The 23,289-nt window shown below is 46.3% G+C and overlaps 1 protein-coding gene across 4 annotated transcripts in view; it reads left to right on the top strand.

Moving 5' to 3' along the window:
* Nucleotides 1-23,289, top strand: part of DOCK1 (dedicator of cytokinesis 1) — a 528,429-nt gene that overhangs the window by 178,585 nt on the left and 326,555 nt on the right. For all 4 annotated transcript variants that reach the window (XM_030333989.2, XM_030333990.1, XM_030333988.1 and 1 more), the window contains exons 24-25: nt 8,155-8,225; nt 12,318-12,424. In XM_030333989.2, the coding sequence (XP_030189849.1) occupies nt 8,155-8,225; nt 12,318-12,424 (178 nt within the window). The remainder of the gene's footprint in view (nt 1-8,154; nt 8,226-12,317; nt 12,425-23,289) is intronic.

The raw sequence follows: 23,289 nt of genomic DNA, 5'->3' as shown, positions 1-23,289 counted from the left end.
ACGATTTGGATTAAGTTGGCATTCTCATGAGCTGCATGACAAAGAAATTTATTTAGAGAAGAGTATAAAATTTATTTAATTTCTTGAACCTGAACTATTTCAGCAGTTAGGAAACTTAGCATTTTCTGCCATTTCCTATTCCTTTTTATGTATTCAATTTTTTTCCCTCTAAAACTTAGCCTTCAATATGTTTCTTCTCCGTTTGATTCGGGTCTGACTTCACTTTCCTTCCCCGGAGCTGCATTTCCTGGATTCCACAAGTTCTTGATTGCCAGGTTATTAAGCAATGGACTCCGTTTTAGGAGGGGTCCCCAGCAACTTGCCTGTCTTTTAATAGAAATAGAAATAGCTTTACCACTGGCCATGGTTCTTTCTGATTTTGTTTCTGGTTCCGTGGCTTGCTGGCTTTCGATCAGTGCGCGGTGGTGGAGAGCCCTATTGTATTTGGAGTAATTTCAGCTCTACCTACAGCCTCCGTGTGCCAGGGCGTGCTGGGTCTCAAGCTTGTGTTCCCAGCATGCCAGTGCACACGTGTCAATCGCCTTGAGGCCCAAGTGCATTTAGAATTGGGCATGTCCTTCCTCAGGTGGGCAGATGGAAGCTTTGCCAAGTTCAAAGAGAAGAGCAAGCTAGGACTTAAAATGCCGTTACGTCAATTTGCTTAGGTTTAAAGTCAAACCTGAAGAAATAACTTTCCCAGAAAGCAAACATTGATTTGATTAGTGCAACCATGTCTTAAAAAAAAACAGGAGATGAATCAACAAAGCTAACAACAGTGAAATCATCTAAATTCCTGCATTGTGCTGTTCTCTTCCTGGCTGGGCTTTGTCAGAAGGGGCTGCTCTCACGGGTTCTGTGGCCTGTGGCTCGTGGCCCCGCGAGGGCTGAGGAAAGAGGTTCCACTCCGCACCCAGCTCTGTCTCTTGGCGCATGCTGTGAGTTTATGCCTTTCCCAATCCAGTCCCCAGGGCCACACCCCAGTGAGCTGATTGGTGGGTGTCCCCCTTTGCAGGGAACCCAGGCAGGGCACTGTGGGCTTGGGGCTGCTGACGTGCTGGCCTCCGCATATTCTGAGCAAGAGTTTTTAAAAAGAACCAGTTTGGGGGCACCTGGGTGGCCTAGCCAGTTTAGCATCTGACTTTGGCTCAGGTCATGATCTCACGGTCTGTGAGTTCGAGCCCCACATTGGGCTCTGGGCTGACAGCTCGGAGCCTGGAGCCTGCTTCAGATTCTGTGTCTCCCTCTCTCTCTGCCCCTCCCCACCTTGTACTCTGTCTCTGTCTCTCTCAAAAATAAACATTAAAATAGGGGCGCCTGGATGGCTCAGTTGGTTGAGCGTCCAACTTCGGCTCAGGTCATGATCTTGCAGTTCGTGAGTTTGAGCCCCCCGTCGGGCTCTGTGCTGACAGCTCGGAGCCTGGAGCCTGCTTTGGATTCTGTGTCTCCCTCTCTCTCTGCCCCACCCCTGCTTGTGCTCTGCCTGTCTCTGTCTTTCAAAAATGAATAAACATTAAACAAATTAAAAGAAAACATTAAAATTTAAAAAAACATTCTGGGGTGCTTGGGTGGCTCAGTTGGTTGAATGTCTGACTCTTGATTTTGGCTCGGGTCACGGTCTCACGTTTCATGGGACTGAGCCCGGTGCTGGGCTCTGTGCTGACAGCACAGAGCCTGCTTGGGATTCTCTCTCTCCTTCTCTCTGTCCTAGCCCCACTCATCCTCTCTCTCTCAAAATAAATAAGCATTAAAAAAAGTTAACGAACCAATTTTTAACAAATAATATAAGTAAGACAAAAAAGAAAAAAGAAAAAAATCTCAAATGCTTCCCATTTCCATTATCCTGAGTTCTATGGTCTGGCAAATTATTCTACTCAATATTTAGCACTTTATATAGGACTTTATAAATGAAAGTTTACTCTGGATGTAGAGTCACGTTTGAGAGTTTTGCATGTTAAAGAGGGTCTCCAGGCCAGTGTTTGCCCAAGTCATGTGCTGTCCTGCCCCGTTACTGGTGGCCATGTTGGCCACCGTCTGTTGAGCACCAGCGATGTGTTTGGGACTGTGCTGAGCGCATCATGCACGCATCGTCCTTCCGTTCTGCCAACAGTCTCTGGACGCAGGCGCTATTCACCGGCACGTTTTACCGATGAGAACTACCGACAGGAAATGCCATCTTCCTACGTTCACATGGCAAATGGTGGAGGCGTGCTTTGCCCGCAGTCAGCTTGGCCCAGGAACCTGTGTCCCTGTCCCCTGTACGGCTCTGCCCCCTGCGCACCATGCAGGCGTGGGTTCTCTCACCTGCAGCCGGGACCTTCCATCCTGGAGGTGTCTTTCTGTAGATGAGACTCGACCAGCACGCTCCGTCCTCCGCGCGGCAGCCCCCCACCTTCTCTGTCTTCAGCTCTACGTCTCGGGCAGCTCTTGAACACCTGCTCCTCCCACCTGGAAGAGACCTGACTGCAGTCAGGGGAAGCGAAGCCTTTTGCCAAAAGCAGGGGCGGAAACCAAAACACTTGAGGTTCTTGACAAATAACCGGTATTAGAAACGGGCAAAGCTAGTCTTTGGTCGGCGGCAGCCTGGACCTCAGAGTCCCTGCCTCTCCTGGCTGTCTCATCAAACTGGAGTGGATGGAGTTATTTCCCTTGGGGATTTCTGTGGGTCCAATGCAAAGACGTAGAGTGTCTCTTGAGAACTAAGAGGTGATTTTATTCAGGGCTCTGTCAGTCGGGGCGTCATGGAGCGTCTGCCGCGTCTAGGAGCCTCGGCAGGGCCTGAGGGAGCCCAGAGAGAAGGGACAGCCCCGCCATGCCTGTGGGGCTCTGGTCCGGGGGACACAGACACGCCAAGCTTCTGTTACAGCCCAGAGCAGGAGTGTCTCCAGACACCGAACCCGAATCCACGGGTCTTGAAGGAAATGATGTCCAAGCGCAGGACTGAGGACTAATCAGGGGTTAACTCTTGAGTGTTTTGGGGCAACAGCTGGAGTGGTGGGCGGGGGGCCCGGGAAGAAGGGACGTGCGTGCACAGGCCTGTCGGCTGGCAGAGGGAGGGCCTGGTACGTGGGGGAAACCGGAAGAGAGAGTCCTGCAGGTGGAGGTGGACGCCGCTGAGTGGGGACACCGGGGAGGAAGGGCCAGGGCCCCTGAGGGTGCTGGGCGGTTGGGCGATGCCACCACAGTATCCGTTAGATTCTGACCCAGGTGTGAGCCGGAGGGGGTCGGGTGTCAGCCAGGACAGTGCCAGAGACACGAGTGGCTGGGACCAGGGAGTCGAACCTGTAGAAGGGGAGAAGGTCGTAGGACCAGGGGCGCTTCGTAGCGAGGATACCGCCGTGCTCTGTGGTTGGTCAGAAGTGCTGTGAAGCAGAGGGAGCATCCCGGGGAGGCTGTGACCTGGGGACTCTGCCGTGTGGTGCCCTGAGCCCAGGTGTCCCGGCACGGTAGGGTGGCGGGCGTGACAGGTGGGGCCTGCAGCGTCTGCGGGACGGCCGTGTGCAGGAGTGCGGTGGCCACCGCTCAGGAGAAAGGTGAGCCCGGACAGTTGGCACTAGGATTCCGTAGCTTGGCAGAAGGTGGGGTTTTGAGGGGTATGTGGAGGAAGGAGAAAGGTCTAGAATGGACACCCACCTTGAAGGGATGGTGCGGACAGGGCCCCGCACAGAGAGAGCTGGGGAGGCGCGAGTGCCCAGGAAGGCGGTGGCCCTGGGGGTGAGGCCATGGATGCCGCAGCAGGCGAGGGGTCACAGCAGTATCATGGGAAGGGTCACCTGAGAAGAGGCCTGAAGCCCCTGTGGACTTGGCAGGAATGGAGACGAGGTGGGGCGGAGGCCGGGCTGTGAGGGCAGAGGTGAGAGAGGGCCGGGCAGCGGGCACCTTGTAGGCCTGGGCGCTGCCTGTGCACGAGAGGCGGGAGGTGGCTGGGGCTCTCTGGGCATTTATCATGAGAGACCCACGTGGGCTCACCTGCGGAGGGAAGAGGAACCAGCTGGGTGGGGTGAGGACTGGGTCTCCTGGAGGGAGAAGGGGAGACCGAGGGGGCCTCTTGCCGAGCCCAGGGGCAGGATTCGGTCCCTTGGAGGCAGGCACCCCGCCTCTTCTGCCTGGACAGATGGACTCCTGAGGCTCTGCTCTTTCTCCTGGCGGCTTTTGTCTTTCTCTGAAGTAGGAGGTGAGATGGGTGAGGCGGGGTGGGGTGGGGGGGTCCCAGGCTTGAGGAGAAATAGCCCCGGGGGAAGGCGGAGAGTGAACAGGGAGGTGCGCATGCTGGTCCCTTTCTCCTTGTTCCCTCTGTCCTTTGTTACTTAATCCGGGGCTGAAGGCCAGTGGGTGGTACATCTCTGTTCTTTCCAAACGCCACGAACCATAAGACACACTCCGTAGGATCTCGATCTGTTAAGCAGAATTCTGCGCTGGACAGCATTTTGGATCCCAGTGGGTGTGCGCCCCTCTCCGTGGGCGTTGCTGTGACCTCGGGTTGTGGGGGGCAGCCCTGGGGAGCCCCGCTCTGGCGCTCAGCCTGCCTGGTTAACGCGGCCCCAGGGCGGCAAGTGGAAGGTGGCCATGAAGACCTGTCTTACTTGTCGCTGTCTATGTCGTCCTCCTCGTGAAATGGAATTTATCAAGTTGCTGCCGGCAGGGTTTGCTTTGTTGGTGGAGGATAAAATGCAGGAAGCTCATGCGTTTCTCCCCTCGGGACGCCACAAAGTAAACCCGACACCTTAGGGCCCTAGCAGTCAGCCTGTGCAAACGGCTGTTTATTACACCTCTCGGTGAATATTTTGTTTTTAGTTTTTCAAAGCGGCACTGAGGTAGTTGAGGCAGAGCTCTTGAGACCAGAATGAAATTGTTTCTGTTTGATGCTCTTTTCAAAAGTTGAATTCCAGAGGAGCTAGTTGGGATCCCTTGATGCGGCTGGTGTTGAAGGACAGGGTTCACACTGAGAAGACAAGCCTCGGAGATTCTCCAGTGCGCTGCCTTCCGGTCCTGTCTCATCTAGACCGTGGAGTGCTGAGAGGAGGGCTGACAGTTGAGTGTGCTGGCTTCACGCTCACTGTGGACTTGCACGGCCTCACTCCAGATCCCAGCAGTGTGAATCTGGACACGTGACTTCCCTGGATGCCTCTACTTTCTCATCTGTGAAAGGGGATAACAGATCTTGCACACACGTTGTCCTGAGGATGTACCGTGTCAGTAGAGTTGAGCCACTTACATGAGTCTCAGGCATGTACAGAATATTCCCAGGCTACAGATTAAGAAACTCGAACTCATTTGAAGTGACTGGAATCCGACCACTTACCTCTTAGGGTAGCAGTGTTGACATTCAGGAACATTCTCTCAGGTGTTTCTCATGCCTGTCTGTCCAGGTAATATGCTTTTATTCGTTTTGAAAAGTAAGGTACGGTTTGCATACAGTTGTATAGTAGACTGGATCAACCCCATCCCCCAGTGTAGACTAGCCCTGCCCCCCCTTTCCACCCACTGAGGTGTTCTCCATCCCTCTAGGTGTGCCTTTTCTGGATTGTTTTAAAAATGGAATCACGTGCTGCATAGCCTTTTGGTTTTCCTTCTCAGAGTGCATTTGAGATGCATCCACGTCGTGTGTATCAGGGGCTCGACTTCTCTCTTTTATTACCCAGTGGTGTTCCATTGCATGGATTCACCTCTTGAGGGAGGGCACTGTGAGTTGTTTCTAGCTTTTGATGCTTACCTATAAAGCTACCGTAAACATTCCCACGCAGGGTTTTGTGTGAGCGTGAAGTTTCATTTCTTCGGGTCAGGACCCCGGAGTACAGTTGCTGGGTTGGACGGAGAGTGCGTGTCTGACCTCGTGAGAACCTGCCACGTGCTTTTCCACAGTTGCTGACCTGGTTTTGCATGTAGCCCAGCAGCATATGCAATGGCACTTGGTATTGTCAGGCGTGTGTGTGCATGTGTGTGTGTGTGTGTGTGCGCGTGTGCGTGCGTGTGTGTGTGTGTGTGTGTGTGTGTTTCAGCGATTCTAGTAGGTGGTAATGATATTTCACTGTGGTTTTAATTTGCATTTCCCTGGTGACTGGTGATGTTGAGCATCTTTTCAAGTGCTTTTGTGCCATCCATATATCTTCTTTGGAAAAGTGTCTTTTCAAATCTTTGGCCTATTTGGGGGGTAGACTTTTTTTTCACGATTGAGTTTTAAGTGTTCTTTGTGCTGGATTCAGATCCTGATCAGATATGCGATCCGCAGTTAGTTTCTCCCGGAGTGTGACTCATCTTTCATTATCTTAGCATTGCATTTTACAGAGCAGAAGTTTTTATTTTGGTGAACTTTAGTTTTTCTTTTTCTTTTCTTTGGCTTTCATTTTTTTAATGTCCTTGGGAGAGAGGAGTGCGAGCGGGGGAGGGGCCGAGAGAGAGGGAGACACAGAATCCGAAACAGGCTCCAGGCTCTGAGCTGTCAGCACAGATGTGGGGCTTGAACCCACGAACCGTGAGATCATGACCTGAGCTGAAGTTGGACGCCTAACCGATTGAGCCACCCAGGTTGCCCCGCTTCTTCGTTCATAGATTGTGCTTTTGGTGTCCTTTCTAAGTGCCTTCTAGACGTTGTGTAGTTTTAAGTTTTATGTTTGAGATTTGTGATACATTTAAAGTTAATTTTCGTATAGGGTGTGAGGTGTGGGATGAGTTTCATTTGGTGCTGAGGGGGAGGTGCTTGTGTTCTTTGTTGCAGATCGGCTGACCATATATATTCAGTGTAGTATGTTAAAGTGGGCTTTTGCTGTTAAAGACCAAAATTCAACTGAGTAAATTTGAAGAGCTAATTGGCTTTATTCTGCAATTTGTGAATCGGGCAGCAACCCATCTAGCAAGTAGAAAGGAGCCCTGAAGAGCTGTGCAAAATGAGACTGTTATAGGCAAAAGGAAAGAGCAGCCTTCCTCGATCTTTCTCTGAGGGATGGAAAGGGTCTAACAGGTGGATAACCTCTATTGTGCTGACCAGGAAATTTCAGATTGCCTAGTTTAAGATTATATTCCTGGGAGAGGCCAAAACTGCAGTTAGTTTAGGTATGAAGTCTTGGTGCTGACATGGGGCTTACTTATTAGCACAAGTGACTCCATTTTGACTTTATTTTTTTTTTTAAACACTACCTTTTTGCTTTCGGAAAATAATGCTAACAATCGTTTGTGCCTTAAGTGTAGTATTTTCCAGTGTTTAAAGTGTTACCCTCTTCTCTTTTCATTTTATCTTGAACTTTAATGCCACCTCAGGATGTACTTGGCATGCGTATTATTTCCCCCATTTCATTCTGGGAGGTGGAGCCCAGCCCGGTACAAGGAGTTACATAGAGTCACAGATAGAGGTGGGGCAACCACGGTCAGACTGAAAATCCAAGAACTTTTCCCATCAGGTCACAGCTGAGGGGGCTAAGGCTCTGGCTTCCCACTGAACTGAATTGTACTTCTCTCTTAGCTCTGGCTGTGTGATCGGGGGCAAAGTAATTGACATCTCCTGGCAGTTTGCTTGCCGTCCAACACAGCCAGCTCCCTGTCGGAGCTCCGTCGGAATCAAGGATAAAATATACAAAGGTTCTAGCACAGCACATAGCATGTGGTAGAGTCTATCACGATTACTATCACTCTGGTTTTTGAGAGTGTGGGTTTTCCAGAAGATAAAAAATATGAATACAAGAGATAAGGTTACTAAAGGAAAAGAAATAAAGATTCCTAATTAAGGGATACACAGATACACAGAAAACAGTTTTGGAACGGAACAAAGGCAATCGTTTCAAATGTTGAATATGATGGATTTGCAGTGATTTGAATGATAGAGCATTCTTCAGAGGGACACGCGTCTTCATTTGCCATAGCTTCGTGAGGGTGAAGGAGGAAATCGTGCAAAAGCTGCACACGGTATAGGCGTTTTGTCGGCAGGCAATAAATGTTGGCCTCTGTTAAATTCTTATGTGCCAAGATAACCATGTGACAGGTCTCCACTGTTGGTGGATTAGACGTGTTTGCTCTGTTTTTGTTGTGTTCGACCATCTCCTGTCCTCACCTAGAAAGTGATCTTTCTCCTCTTGGGATGTCTGTGGTTCTTCAGGGTAATTACAGATTCGTATTAACCTTTGCCAAACTACGTGAGGCTCAGCAGTCTCTGCTCTTGGTTTGCAGGGGGCAGCGTTGAAATACTTGCCAACCATTGTCAACGATGTGAAATTGGTGTTCGATCCCAAAGAGCTCAGGTAAGGAAGCACCCAAGGTGCGGTCTTCCCGCGTCCTTCATCTTGCCCCCGTTCTGTGCATCGAAGTTATGGGAGGCTCGAGGTTCAGTCTCATGTTGCCAGAGGTCAGTGCCCTGGATCATTCTAGAGCAGATGCTGGTCATGATGTCTGTGACACTTCCCTAATTATGACTTTACATGGAAAAGACATCATCCATCACCCCACAGAGTATTTTGTTTAGAAGATTGTTTGTAGCCCAATATGGGTAGATCGTACAGATTTGGCTTTTTCTATTCTTTTGAATTTGAATTTCACTGTGGTGGTTGGGCTTTGGTTGTGTTTTCAGCCCCTAAAATACCTGACACAGGAGGTTTTCTGTTCACTGCCCCACCCTGCCCAACACACTCGGCTTCTTTGTGAGCTCTTAACTGAGGGCTGGGTGTCGTCACCTAAGATAATATCAACCAAATCAAACCGAACCTCAAGGAAGCTGGTTGTTGGGCTTTCAGACCAAGGAGTGAGGCTGGGACCTAATCCTTCCTTCTTCCACCTGTGTTTCCTGCCCAGTCCTACGTGTGCCCTCTTAAGGAAGCCTGTGTTCTACAAGACTGTTGTGAGCCACTGGGACACGCCGCCTTTTTAATCCCAGACATCTAAAGCACAGCCCTTGTCTGCTTTTGATTTTGGTTTTGATTTAACATTTGACACTGTAAACTACCTGCAGGGGATTGGCATCGTTTTTAGCAGCCCCAAATGCCCCTCTAAACGTGAGTCAAGGTCCGTGTGTCCCCTGAGTGGTTACACTGAGTAAAAAATGGTCACCCTTTCCGTTCTTTATATCCATGGTAGGTTACTCATGCCCGGGCAGTGAAGGGCCAGGGTCTTTCTGGGAGGTCTCCTCCACAAATCACCAGGTTTCTGGTGTGCCTAGGATTCAGCGTCCTGCACGGACACCTTTATATCCTGCTCCCACACACTGAAAACACTGCTCCCAGCTTAGCATATTCCCTAAACGAGAAAAGGAATGAAGGGGCCCACTGGCAGCACGTCTGCCCTGGGTCTTTGGATCGTCCTGTCCCTGCAGCACAGACGGTATCAGCAGCCCCTGGGGACTTGTTAGAAAAATGACGACTCTTGGGGTCCTTCCCAGATCTTCTGAGTTAGAAATGTGGGGTGGGCCCCAGACATTCGGTTTTAACGAATCTTCCGGGTGCTTCTGGTGAAGATTCTTACTGAGAGTTTCGGATCTAGGGAACAGAGGCAGTGAGGGAGGCTGCGGCTGGATGGGCTATGGCCACGCTCTCAGCCTGTCCTCACGGGGGACGGGGATCAGACCCTAACCCATCAGCAGGGCAGCGTTCACAGTGGGTGCTTGCACCGGTGCTTGGAGATCCAAGGAAGAACCCCCTCTCCAGGGCCAGTCCAGTCTGTTCGTGGTCACTTGGCTCTTTACACATGCCTGTGTGCCTCTTCGACACCGAATCTACTGACTTCTTAAAAAAGAAAAAAAATGACCTTGTAAATCATGTGCGAATTTTTTCCTATTTAGAAAATGATTCAGGGGCGCCTGGGTGGCGCAGTCGGTTAAGTGTCCGACTTCAGCCAGGTCACGATCTCGCGGTCCGTGAGTTCGAGCCCCGCGTCGGGCTCTGGGCTGATGGCTCAGAGCCTGGAGCCTGTCTCCGATTCTGTGTCTCCCTCTCTCTCTGCCCCTCCCCCGTTCATGCTCTGTCTCTCTCTGTTGCAAAAGTAAATAAACGTTGAAAAAAAAAAATTTATAAAAAAAAAAAAAAAGAAAATGATTCATGTTTCGATGAAACAGAAGAGATCACAGAGAAGAATAAGTGAAACTTAATTCTACTCCCTAAAAATAACTAGAAGGATCTGGATTTGCACACATGCACATGTATACACATACATAAGTACACATGTATTCCTCTAAAAAATTCAACACAGGTGGGGCACCTGCGTGGCTCAGTTTGTTAAGCGTCCGACTCTTGATTTTGGCTCAAGTCATGATCTCATGGTTCATGAGATCGAGCCGTGTTGGGCTCCGTGCTTTCAGCTTGGGGTTCTCTCTCTCTCTCCTCTCTCTCTCTGCCCCTCCTCTGCTTGTTCTCTCTCTCTCTCTCTCTCTCAAAATAAATCAATAAACATTAGCAAAAAAAGAAAAAAATGAAGTTATATTCTTTATTTTACAGTCAGCTTCTGTGCGTAACATCTTGTTTTCTCACATGGTGCGATAGTCTTCTGCAACATACTTTTTCACAACCTCCACGGTGTTGTATCCTATGCTCCCCCGTCATTTACTGAGGTAGCAACCGTAGGTACTGACATCGATTATGTGCTTTCTCCACACAGAAGAGGCTTTACACAAAGCCTTTCCATGCGTTGTTAATCTTGGGTTCTGTTATTCGCCCACTTTTATGCTAAGTAACTCGTCCATGATAACTTAGCTGGTCGGTGGCAGTACTTTGAGACCAACCTGGGTTTTTAATTACAAAGAACATGCCACTGTGCTATACCGATGGGTAGTGGATTCTGTTCAGTTTTTATTATTATACAACACACTAGGACAAGTTTTTTGGTAGGTTAATTGTAGTATCTTGTCCTTATTTAGGTCAGTAGGATAAACAGTGAAATGGATTTACCAGGTTTTACATTTTCTCTCTTTTTTTTCTGTTTCTTTTTTGCGTTTTCTTAAAAGATTTTAAACAAATAGTATCCAGTTGTCCTCGAAGAGTCAAAGCAACCTTCTACCAAAGCATGTTGGTGTCTGTCTTCCCAAACTTTGCCAGTACTTGGAATTATTCCTTTACAGAACCTTGCTGATAACGACTGGTGAACGGCATTTCTTTGTTACTGACAAGAACCCTCCTTCTAAGACTTCTTCATAGTTTTATTGACTATTTGTAAAACTAAATTTAAAAAAAATGTTTATTTATTTTGAGAGCGAGCAAGAAAGCATGTGTATGCACAATTGGGGGAGGGGCGGAGAGAGAGGAGAGAGAGAATCTCAAGCAGGCTGTGCACTTTTAGCCCGCAGAGCCAGTGTGGGGCTCAATCCCGTGAACCGTGAGATCGTGACTTGAGCTGAAATCAAGAGTCAGATGCTTAACTGACTGAGCCACCCAGGTGGCCCTGTAAAAGTAAACTTTTAGAAGAATATCTCTAGTGAGATATAATACCTGTACTATAAAGTTCGCCAGGTTCAGAGTGTTTAATTAAATGGTGTTCAGTGTCTTTACAGAGTTGTGTGACCATCATCATAGTGCAATTTTAGAAGTTCGATCACCCCTGTAAGCTCCCTGGTGCTCATTAACAGTCGTTTTGTGTCCCCACCCCAGCCCTAGGCAACCATGAATCTCCTTTCTGTGTCTATAGGTTGGCCTTTTCCAGGCATTTTATGTGGAGGAGATTGTACAATATGTGGCCTTTTGTGTCTGGCTCCTTTTACTTGGTATAATGTTTTCAAGGTTTATCAATACTGTAGCATGGGTCAGAGTTTCATTCCTTGTTATGGATGACTTTTATGGCTATCTTATATGTTGTTTGTCCCCTCAGCAGGTGATGGGCATCTGGGTTTTTCCCCTGTTAGAGTATTAGGGATAGTGTTGCTATGATTCACGTACAAGGTTTTGTGTTGGGTGTGTATGTGTGTGTATATATATATATGTATATATATATATATATATATATATTCTTTTATCTTGGGTATATATCTGGGAGTAGAAATGTAGAAATGCTGGATCATATGGTAACTGTGTTTAACATTTTCAGGAAATGCCAGGCAGTTTTTCAAAGTGGCTGTACCGATTTACATTCCCACCAGCATGATATGGGGGCTCCCATTTCTTCATATCCTGGCCAACACTTTTTGTTGTCTTTCCTTGGGATTCTAGCCATTTGAGTGGGTACGAAGTGAAAAACAACATTTTAAAGCATCATTTTGTTGGATGAGATTTTGGCCCATATTGTAGAATGGGCATTATCCAATATTCTAGTAGAGCTTAATGACCATTTAATGACCCTGCATCTAGGTACTGTCTTGAACACAGTGGATCATTTTGCTGTGTATCCCTAAACTCTTTCACTTGTGTTTTTCATTATAGCAAAATGTTTACTGATTTCATCCTAAATGTTCCCATGGGTTTGCTGACCATTCAGAAGCTGTACTGCTTGATTGAAATCATTCACAGTGACCTCTTCACACAGCATGGTGAGTAGAAGCCGGAGAATCATTAAATTGTCACATTATTCATTGTCTATAGACCTTGTCCCTTCTGAATTCTCTCCTCCATGCCAAAAGGAGTGGAGGTTGCAACCAATTAAAACAGCTCCATTACAAGACAGGAAGATTTAGCCCGTACAAGAGAATGGTAATTGACATACAGCGTAGGTGATAGATCATTGAGAGATGAAGGGAAAACCTTGTAGTTTGTAATTTAGGTCTACACCAAAGCCCTAAGGTAATCAGCATACATTGTAGCCTTTAAGACATGTGATCGTCTATCCTGGGGAGGCAATCACCTGCTTCCATTCAGATGATTGCAAAGAAAAATGTCAAGTTTTCTTTAAATTTAGAAATAATGGTTCTGTCTTCTCTTGAACTTTGCTTTCTTTGATAGGGTTTCTTCAAACCCTGCTCAAAGTAATAAGAATTTTAATGATTCCTCAACTCATTTATCTTGAGGAACACCTTATATTTCCTCATGTTATCTCCCTACCCTTTTTATTAATCATTTTCTTTCTATTTGGACAGATTGAATTAATATTTTACACTTGTCAAGCAGTTTTATTGAAGGCCTAAAACCTTTGCATAATTCCGCAACCTTCCTCATTTATTGGAGGCAAATGTACAGACTGTTGAGTGACATTCTGACTGAGAGGCACAGATTTACACTATTCTATTTGTGTCCAGACATTTGGCTGGTCCGTTTATTTTCTGTTGTCCTCATGTGTGGGGTTTCAGGGATGGTGCAGTCCTGGCCTGGGGTCTCCTCTTGAGCTACTGGCTGCACTGAGAACTCAGTGCGTGTCCAGATCAGTCCTTCGTACCTTCTGGACTACTGGACCCTCTGCTTCCCTGCTGGTTTTAACCTTATTTCTGGATTGAACTTTATAAAGGCACCGGAGTCTACATTTACAGTGAAGGCTTATGTTGAGAGAAAATGTTCAGACTTCATTTGAGATCAAGTGTTCTTTGTGAAAGAAAACACCAAACCAACAAACGAGTGGGTTTCTGCAGCCTTCCACATGTCTCTCTGTGGGCCACACGCCCGTTTCTCACTTGGGCAAATGAAAATCAGGTCTGTCGCCCTTGTTTGGGATTCAAAGCACATGAATCTCCTTTATTTAGACACTAATTTCGACTGTCCATTCTTCAGGGTCTCACTGGAGGTCTGGGTCTTGAATTATTCACATCCTCCAGGTGTCTTCTAAAGCTTGGTGAAATATGGCCTTCAGGGAAGGCTTGAGGGTGGGGGTGATGGGTGGGGACGCCTGCTTTGTTTTCCTTCCACACTGACTACACTTTACACCAGAGCAAATAAAATCCCCCAGAAGTTTTCTATTTGGATCGTATTAGGGAGGTTACTGACGTCCCTTCTCCTGACCATCCAGCCCGAAGACAGACAGACACACAGACAGACAGACACACACACACACACACACACACACACACACACACACTGCTGCCATCACCACCACTGAGGTAAACCGGTTCACTGAATTACCAATTAACATTAGTAACAATCGTCAACAATTGATTGTACTTAACTTCTATTGACTGTTGATACAGAGAAGACTTTCTTCCCTCTATTTCATTCGTAATTTCTATGGCAGAACTTTTTCCGCATATCCCTTGGCTCTCTTTGGATAAGGACCTGAAACATAAATGGTTCAATCAAAAACCTTTAAAATGGGAATTCTTTTAAGAATACATTTCAAAGGGGGTGCCTGGGTGGCCCAGTTGGTTAAGCGGCCGACTTCGGCTCAGGTCATGATCTCACGGTCCGTGAGTTCGAGCCCCGTGTCGGGCTCTGTGCTGACAGCTCAGAGCCTGGAGCCTGTTTCAGATTCTGTGTCTCCCTCTCTCTGACCCTCCCCCATTCATGCTCTGTCTCTCTCTGTCTCAAAAATAAATAAACGTTAAAAAAATTTTTTTAAAAAAAGAATACATTTCAAGGGAATGTTTTCTTCTATTGGAACTTAGCTAGTAGAAAGCTTGAAGGGGCTCTTCTTTATTTTTGGTAATTGTGTCAGCCTAGGTGTTTGGTAATTGTGTTTCTCTTCTTTACTGTGCCCTGTTTCTGTTTTCACTCTTGTTCCATAAGTCTTTTATCACAGACTGCCTCAAGTCCTGTTTTGGAAGCCTTTGCAGCATGCAATTAATTATTAACCTAGAATCTTTTTAAGTACAAAGTTAGGAACTTAATTTTCGTAGCAGGTTGCACCCAACATAGAAAATGAGGTTGAGTGAAACATGTGAATCTGGAATGGTCGTGCACCACATGAGCCACAGTTAACCCGAAGCCTCGTGTCTTAGAAGTGGCTCCCCAGCTCCCCAGTCAGTAGACCTCGTTTAAGCCACCATTGGCAATCCAAATACCCTCCCTGATGCTCATGGGCTGTCCCCAAAGTGTTTCAGAATGTGTCGTCCAATGTGAAAAAGGCCCTTCTTGGGGGAGTCTGGGTGGCTTAGTCTGTTAAGCATCTGACTTCAAGCTCAGGTCGTGATCTCACAGTCCAGGAGTTCAAGCCCCGTGTCAAGGCTCTGTGCTGACAGCTCGGAGCCTGGAGCCTTCTTCTCATTCTGTGTCTCCCTCTCTCTCTGCCCCTTCCCTGCTTGTTCTCTCTCTCTCTCTCTCTCTCTCTCTCAAAAAGGCATAAATAAACATTAACACAAAAGAAAAAAAAGAGGGCTCGCTTACAGGCTTTGAGTGTTAAGAATCTTTCTGAAAAGATTCTTGGCCAAGATAACCTGGATTTTCCTCATCTGCAAGCTCCCAGCTTCTTCAGAGCAGACCTGTAGCCGTCTTACATCCTCGTCAGGAAAGACTTATCGGTGGAAGTCTTCCGGTTGGTCTGTTCTTACAAAGATGGCATTACTTTTGCAAGATACTGTGTGCCACATTTGGCATAAACAGTTAAAGCCAAAGTAATTTTTGATGAGATATGATGGCCCTGATTTTCCTGCTTTGTTCCACTTCTTGTTAATTTGTAACAATGGTCTTTGTCTGTGTGGGCTTCCTGGTCCCAGTGGAACCAGTCAGACCAACTTCCCACGGGTCCAGAGTTCTAGAACTGTTAGCCAGACAGGTCCCTGGGTGTGCTAGCCCTTTGGAAACATTCTCTTGGGGATGTGGTCAGAGTGCACCAATGTGTGGCTCCACCAGGTGTCCTGGTGGGGGCTCTAACGCGTGTCTTTGCTCACCAGCACGTGTGTTGGCTCCGTTGATTTGCTCTAAAACACCGCTTTCCTCCTCCCCCCGATGGCAAATACGTTCCATGGTTGTAAGAGTCCCCCTTCGTTGGGAGTGACCAGCTGATCCGCGTACAGCAAGGCCCGCAGTGAATACTGCCACTAGAATTGCTTCTCTGCATGGAGGCCTTCGGGGCCACGTGTGGGTCCCGGGAGACGGAGGCTCACAGTGCCCTGTTGTTTCAGTCTTGCTTCCCCAGCTGCTGCTTCTCTATCCTGTAAAGGACACGGAGACTGAGGACACACCCAGCTGAGTCTGCTAGACTCTAGCAGGAGATGTGTCTTCTGGCAAAGAGGGTTGTTTGGCCCCAACCGGTGTGGACACAGCAGCTGCCGTCACGGTCACTGCCCACTCCCAGGTGCCCCGGCTGCAGTGCTCCCTCTGGGTCGGGGCCTTGTGGTTCCTGCTGTTTCTGTAGCTACCACCCTGGTGGAAGGAAATGGGAGATCTTCACAGAGCTGGCCCTCCCACCGCCCGTTTCCCGTTGCTTCGTGGCTCGTTGGCAGAATCCGGGAATAGTGTGCATTACAGTTGTAAGAGTGGCGGTGGATTTGTTCTGACTTCTGTACGGGGGAGGCACTGCTCACCATGTTGAGATCTCCCCCAAGTATAAGAAGGCTTTTCAGGAGCTGTAGTTCACACTACATGTGTCCACACCGATGGCCACGGCGGGGGTCTGCCACACGGTCGGCTGAGAAAGCCAGTGCTGCACCAGGCCCTCTGGAGACTCGACTCCTCCCAGCGCACGGCTGCATGTCACCACCATCGGCCTTTACTCCGAGTGCACGGCTCTCTCCTTTAACTTCGATTTGCAAAACCATGAATGATGGTTTTGCATCATTTCTCCTACAAACGCTTTTACTTCCTCATTAATAAAGAACTGTGGATTTCTGAAGGCCTCTCTGTGATGAGGGTGGGCGGTCTGCAAGAGGGCTCAGTGTGTGGGCTTTCTGATCAGACCGCTCGGGTTCAAATCCTGCCTCTCCTGCCTGCTAACTCAGGGACTTTCGAGAAGTGACGTGGCTTCAGCTTCCTCCCCTGCTTCGCTCTTGTTGCCTAAATCATACCCTCTGAAGATGAAAGTGTGCATGGTGCTGAGTTGACCTCTCACATTTAAGGCACAATTGACGTTAGCCACGTCTCTCATGTTTGTGGAGAGTTCAGTCGAAAAATGGCAGATAAGATCCTGCCCTCATGGGGAAGGGTCATCATCATGTCAAATATGAGCCAAGAGTCAGTAGACCTGGACCAACAAAAAATCAAGAGGGACTACAGAGAGCTTGCTCTGAGAGGTGCTCCAACGCCCCTGCATGGAACACCCCCAGCCGCTCTCCTCCAGGCCTGCTTCTGCCACTCTCCACCATGGGAAATGAGTGCACATTTTTCTTCTTGGCTTTTTTGTTATCTGTGGTCTTTCCCTAGAGTGAGAGCTCCCCGAGCATGGCCTGCTTGTTCATGCTGTTACTGCCCAATCGCTGGCTCCTAGGACAGTGCCTGGCCCCAGGCGCACCTGCAGTGCGTATTTATTGCCTGAACAGAAACGGACATGAATATCCCAATCGTGCGCTTCTTTTCTCAGGGAGCAGCACAGAGAAGGAAGCATGACCAGCTGCATACATTTGCAATTCACTCGGTGTAGGGGGAGGAGAGGTTTTGTGTTTGCTCGGGGAAGCTGGCTGTCTCTGCTAGCCTTGGCTCTGCATGGATTGATCATGGAGCAGGAAGGAGTTGTCTTGAGGACGAGTAACATCGGGAGACATGGGAAAGGAAGACTCGTGAGTGACTGAAGATGTAGAGGGTCATCTGTGAGCAGTTTTGTAAAATGAAGATCATCTGTTTTGCTTCTGATTTAGCACTTCCTCGGTTCTGTGGAAATGGGAGGTGGGGGAAGGGACACTTCAACTCTGCTTCTGGATTCAAGATAGCTTTTTGTTCGCATTATAGAAATGCTTAGTCCTGTAGAAGCATGGAGAGAAGAGGGTCACAGACGCCTGTGTGCACTCCTCACTGGGCTTCCGAAGGTCTCAAGTCCCGTTCAGTCTTGTTTTTGTCTCTGTGCTCCTCCCCCACATATTCAATTGAGGCAAATCCCAGCCACCATAGCATGTCATTAGGATGTCTTTTTCAAAAGCATGGTGGTATTCAGAGAGCAAATGACTTTGTTTCGGGAAAGGCAGGGTGTGCAGACGGGCTGGTTCCCGGGCCGGTATCTCAACTCCACCTTGGATGTCCCCACTCCTGCTCCCGCGTGGAGGCGAAGGGCGTCGGACTCCTCAGCATGCTGTGCACGGGAGTCAATGAATGGGCAGTAATGGCTTCCAAGCGTTGTCTCGCGATGTGACTTGACTACTTGAAAGCTGGTTAAATAGATTATGTGCTTCACAAAAAGATGACTCTTGCATATAATCTGTGGTGTGGAGTGAGCAGATTTTCAAAGCAAGATACAAAGAGACGGAAAGGTCAGAGCTTCATAATTTGTGCATTTGTAGCTTCGTTCCCCTGTGATTACATTGTTGCCCACATATCTGACAAAAGCTGTGAAAATTAAAGCTTCAATCCTATTATAGAAATGAAAAGTTTCAATGTAATTAAATTAAAATAAACACTAAGACACCAAGGTTTGGGATTTCTGCTCACAAAAATGTTTTACATTAATGTTAAAGCAGTGAGGAAAAAAGGAATCAACCAGATAGCATTAACTTTCAAATTAGTCAAGAGCATTGGACGTATTTGCAAGGTGCCTTTGTGTTAAGGTGAGGGAGCTTCTGAAATGCACGCCCTTACCCACATGGGTTCCTCTCCGCCGTGGATCTGAACCAGAGACCTTTGGGAAAGTTCATTCCAATTATCACCACATCATTTTCTTCATCTTTCAGGAGCTAGCCCTTCCATATTCCCATATTGAAAGCAACCAAACCAATGGAGAGATTTTCTTTAGAGTTTACCGTGAATTTACCATTGTGTCTTAAACTCGTTTTTAGAGGGTAGTGCAAGATTGGAAGAGTAGAGATTTAAAGATTTAGTGGAAAGATAATCCCCTTATGGTCTTGACAGTAGTTTAATACTCTTGCTGGATTATGTTGTTTTGAGCTCTCTATTCACTGGCACCCCTCTGTTTGTTTTTCATTTTGGGGTTTGTTTTTTCCCCCTGATGGTTGGAATCTGGTAGTGAGTAGGAATGGGAAACGTGCCAGTCCCTTATTTTCTGGCCATTCCCATGGCTGTTTCTTTCAATATAGTGAACAGGCTCCTTTTAGACAGTGTTCATCAGCCTCATAAAACTTCATTTGTGTTTCATTTTTGAACAATACAGCGCTTCTTCAAAATGTAGGCCTAAAGAACTTAAATTACCTTCCTCATTCTTATTTTCAAGGTGAATGATTCTTCCACTTATCAAGCAGAGTGAAACTCTCCTTTTTAATAGTAGAAACATTAGTTACAGCAGCCCTTTGAAATCTGAGGGCAAAGGCTCAGATACCTGTTGGGACCAGCTATTAGGAAATATTGAAGTCAGATTTCTAGACTATTTTTGTTGTGATTAATCCCAGTTATAAAATTCATATTTCTTAAAACCACTCTATTAATCAATTTCTTTTGCCTTAAATTGTAGAAAGAATAGCTATATGTTTAATATAGATTTATAATAAAATATACCTTCTTAATGCTTTTGATCCATAAATAAAAAATCTCTTGAGCTTCTCCACTGTGGAAAATGGAGAGATATTTCTCTTTATTGAAGGGATCTTAAACCCAGAGCTACTCTATAGTAGTTTTGTTAACTTGAGGGATATTGTACAGAAAGAAAAATTGGGGTTGCGACTATCATGTACCATAGTCACATAACGTACTACGCGTAGAGCAGTCCAGAATACTTAACTAGGTAGTTGTGCTGGCTGACTTCTAAGGAATGTTACTGGCTTTGAACCCCAAAGACTGGTTCTTGAAATAATAGTGGAATGTGAAATCATTTTCTCCTCTTCTGTTTTTGAGAATATTTTAATCTTTATCTGTAAAGTACTATACCTTTTTCATATCTCATTCTATATATCACTGTGTATCATTCATTATATGAGCATTTGAAAAGACTGTTTGTTAAAACAGCACAACCTAGGAGGGTCAACTCAATTTCTTAATTATAATTTGCTGAACACCTACCATGTGCTCAGCACTGTTGGATAGCAAGTTTGATTCCTCTGAGAGGCTTCAGAGCCATCAGCTTAAAAATGTGTAATTGGAAAAGAGTAATTCTCCTAATTTACAGATAAGGAAGGGCCCAGGAGTTAAACCACAAATCCAAATCTGTAAGCAAAATCCCAGTCGGGGAGCTGTCCACCACTCTGGTGCTGATTGAGGGGTTGTCTTATTAAAAATCCATCACCCACTCAAACTATTTCACACCCACTATATGAGTAATACATTCTGAATACCGAATTTACTTCAGATGCCATATGGAACAAGACAAAACACAAATACATGAATAGATGAACACATAAATAAATGTAAACTACGCATAAACAAACAAGTAGAAACACGGTATTGTGCTTGTGGAATTTTCATACTTTTTTCTTCTTTTTCACAGCAGGGACTCTTATCCGTGATCAGATTGGTGGTGCCAACAGTTCCTCATGGTGTAGTTGGTCCAACCTTTATCACAGTTGATTCTCTGTTCTGCACCCACCCTCTGAGTGGGCTCCTTTCCCTGTTGTTTGATGTTGGGAACAAGGAGAGCAATCTTAGAAGAGGCTGCCTTGATTCTCCGATATCTAGTAATGCTCACAGAAGGCACCACGATGGCATGCCTCTGAGTCTCTGCAGTTCATGGTTCCTTCCAAGCCCTATGAGATTAGCTCTGTGCCTGTGTGATATGGTATCTACAGCAACTTGTCTGTAACAGTTGGAGGAGTCCAGGTCAGCCTGTCCACTCCCAGGTTTTCCTTTAAGACCCCATTTTATTTTTGTTGCATAAACCCTTCCCTGAGTACGTAGACTATCCTTGAGGATGGAGTGGATCAGACCTTATGGTTTCGACACTATGACTGGTACTTCCAACGTAATCTTTTAACTTTTTCATCTACTTGTAAATGGGAATCATTTGTGATTTTTCTCTGTTGGTGGTTCTTTCATTCCTTCTGAAAAATTATTTATTACTGCAATACTAATGAATGTTTAACCCCTATTATTAAATTTCTCAAAACTGAGGGATCTAAAATATCTGCTGCTCTATTCCTTCTTCCAAAAAGATGACTCTTTCTTTCTTTCTTTCTTTCTTTCTTTCTTTCTTTCTTTCTTTCTTTCTTTCTTTCTCTCTTTCTCTCTTTCTCTCTTTCTCTCTTTCTCTCTCTCTTTCTCTCTTTCTCTTTTCTTTTCTCCTTCCTTCCTTCCTTCCTTCCTTCCTTCCTTCCTTCCTATCTATCTGACAGAGTGACAAGAGAGCTTGCATGCATGCAATTGAACGGGGGTGGGGGGCAGAGGGAGAGAGAGAGAGACTCTTAAGCAGACTCCATGCCCAATGTGGAACCCAAAGCAGCTCAGTCTCATGACCATGAGATCATGACCTGAGCCAAAACCAAGATTTGGGCACTTAGCTGACTGAACCACCCAGGCACCCTTATGACACATTTTTTATTATGTCTAGTGATTTCATCCAGAAGACATCTTTGATCAGCTTCTTTTCCCATTGCTATACAGTCTCTATGCTGCCACGTCCTCCTTCCAATTTTCAATAAATTAAATTCTTTTAATTTCTATGTCATCCTCTCAGTTAAGATTCTGTGACATTGGGCAGAAAGTTCACATGCAGATTATCTTATTTCTGATAGTTCCAGCCCTCAGGTGAGTGGTGCTGAGGAGCTTCTGACCAAAACACTGACAAAGAAACTACAGCTCAAAAAGGAAAAGTGACATACTTAGAGTTAGTCCGTGTGAATGGATTCTCCTCATACTACCAATGTTTATGGCTTGCTGCCTTAAAATGATGCTTGGAAAAACGTAATCTGCACTTGACGTGTAAAGATACCCGAGCCACACATGTTTACGTGCACGTGCACATGTATGGATCGTTTATTCTAAGGAGCTCTATCTCCGGGATCAGACACCTAATTCTGGCTCGGCTGCTTAGTGGTGCAATCCCCGCATGTCCCTTTACTCTGGCTCCTGGCACCCCATCTGTCAATCTGGACATAAGTAGATGGCTCCCGTGATCCCTTCTGTTGATGGCTCCATTTTCTGCATTTCTGTTGTTTGAAGACTTATATGGAGGGAGAAAATCATTTGAACCAATTGAATCATGAGGGCACAGAGTTCTTAGAGAGTTGGAAAATAAGATGAGTGTCTGTAACAAATGAGTAACCAGCATCCCCCATTTATATAGCTCCTACTGTTTAATTCTCATTAAAAGTGTTAATCTGGATCTCAGTTCTATGTAACAGGCTCAAGGTTATTAAATGCACTTTATGGATCATTTGTTTAATGTGACCAAACTAAAAATTAAGCAGCACATTACTCAGTGTTCATAAAACGAATGTTTTAAATGGACAAATTCATTCTCGAATTTGCATCTTGCCTTAATGTAGAGCCGTAATGGGGTTATAGACGGATATTCTACTTGGACATTTATAAGCTGATGATGCCTTTTGAATACCTTTTATAAAGATTAATATTTTTTACTTTGTGCCCATTACCAGAGCATTAATCATCATGGCTTCAGCCTGCACAGCTGAGGACGAACAGATGTCGAATTATTGCTGTCTGTAATCATAGTGGATCACACTGGGAGAGGCGGGTGGAGCAGGGTGGCTGGGACCTCTGATCCCCACAGCTGATTTGTGTGAAGCCTGGGTCCACCGGGCTTGCCTGCCCCTTCCTGGCAGTCTGCGCTGGGCTGACAGCGCTCCCCTCTTACCGTGGGGAAGATCAGGAGAGCCGTGCCAGCTAGTTCTGGCCTCCCTGTGGGTCGTATCTCTGCCTCGACTCAGCCTAACAGGCAGTAGCAACCCTGCGGTCACATACACGTGAAGGCAGATCTGATAGGAGAAATCTGCTGTGGCCTCGATTCTCCTTCCGTTGACGAACACCAGTTCATTAAGATGAGAAATCACACAGGAGGTCTTTAACATCTGCCTCCTAGCATGCTCTGAGACCCTGCTGTCCAACACAAATAGAATGTGAGCCACATATGCAATTTATAACTTTCTAGAGGCCACATTAAAAAAAAAAAAAGTACAACACAGTTGCTGAAATTAATTTTAATGATTTATCTAAAATACCATCTGAACATGACTTCAATCTAAATATTACTAATGACATAGTTTTTCATTCCTTTTTTCCACCCTGGGTCTCTGAAATCCAGTGTGGTTTTTGACGCCTACAGCCCATCTCAATTTGGATGCTAGATTTTCATCACGGATCCTTAATCTGCATTTTTCACATTTAATAAAATTTACCGCTGAGAAGTGAATTCACACACCCAACTTGTTCCAGGTGTTCCATACCATTGTTTCCAATAAGCAAGTGTCATTTTTTTTCATTTACATCTAAATTACTTAAAAATTAACTGAAACGGAAAATTCCATCTCTCAGTGCTGCCAGCTGTATTTCAAGT

This window comes from Lynx canadensis, chromosome D2, assembly GCF_007474595.2.
Source record: "Lynx canadensis isolate LIC74 chromosome D2, mLynCan4.pri.v2, whole genome shotgun sequence".
NCBI lineage: Eukaryota > Metazoa > Chordata > Mammalia > Carnivora > Felidae > Lynx > Lynx canadensis.
This window is presented reverse-complemented; position numbering and strand designations above follow the sequence as displayed.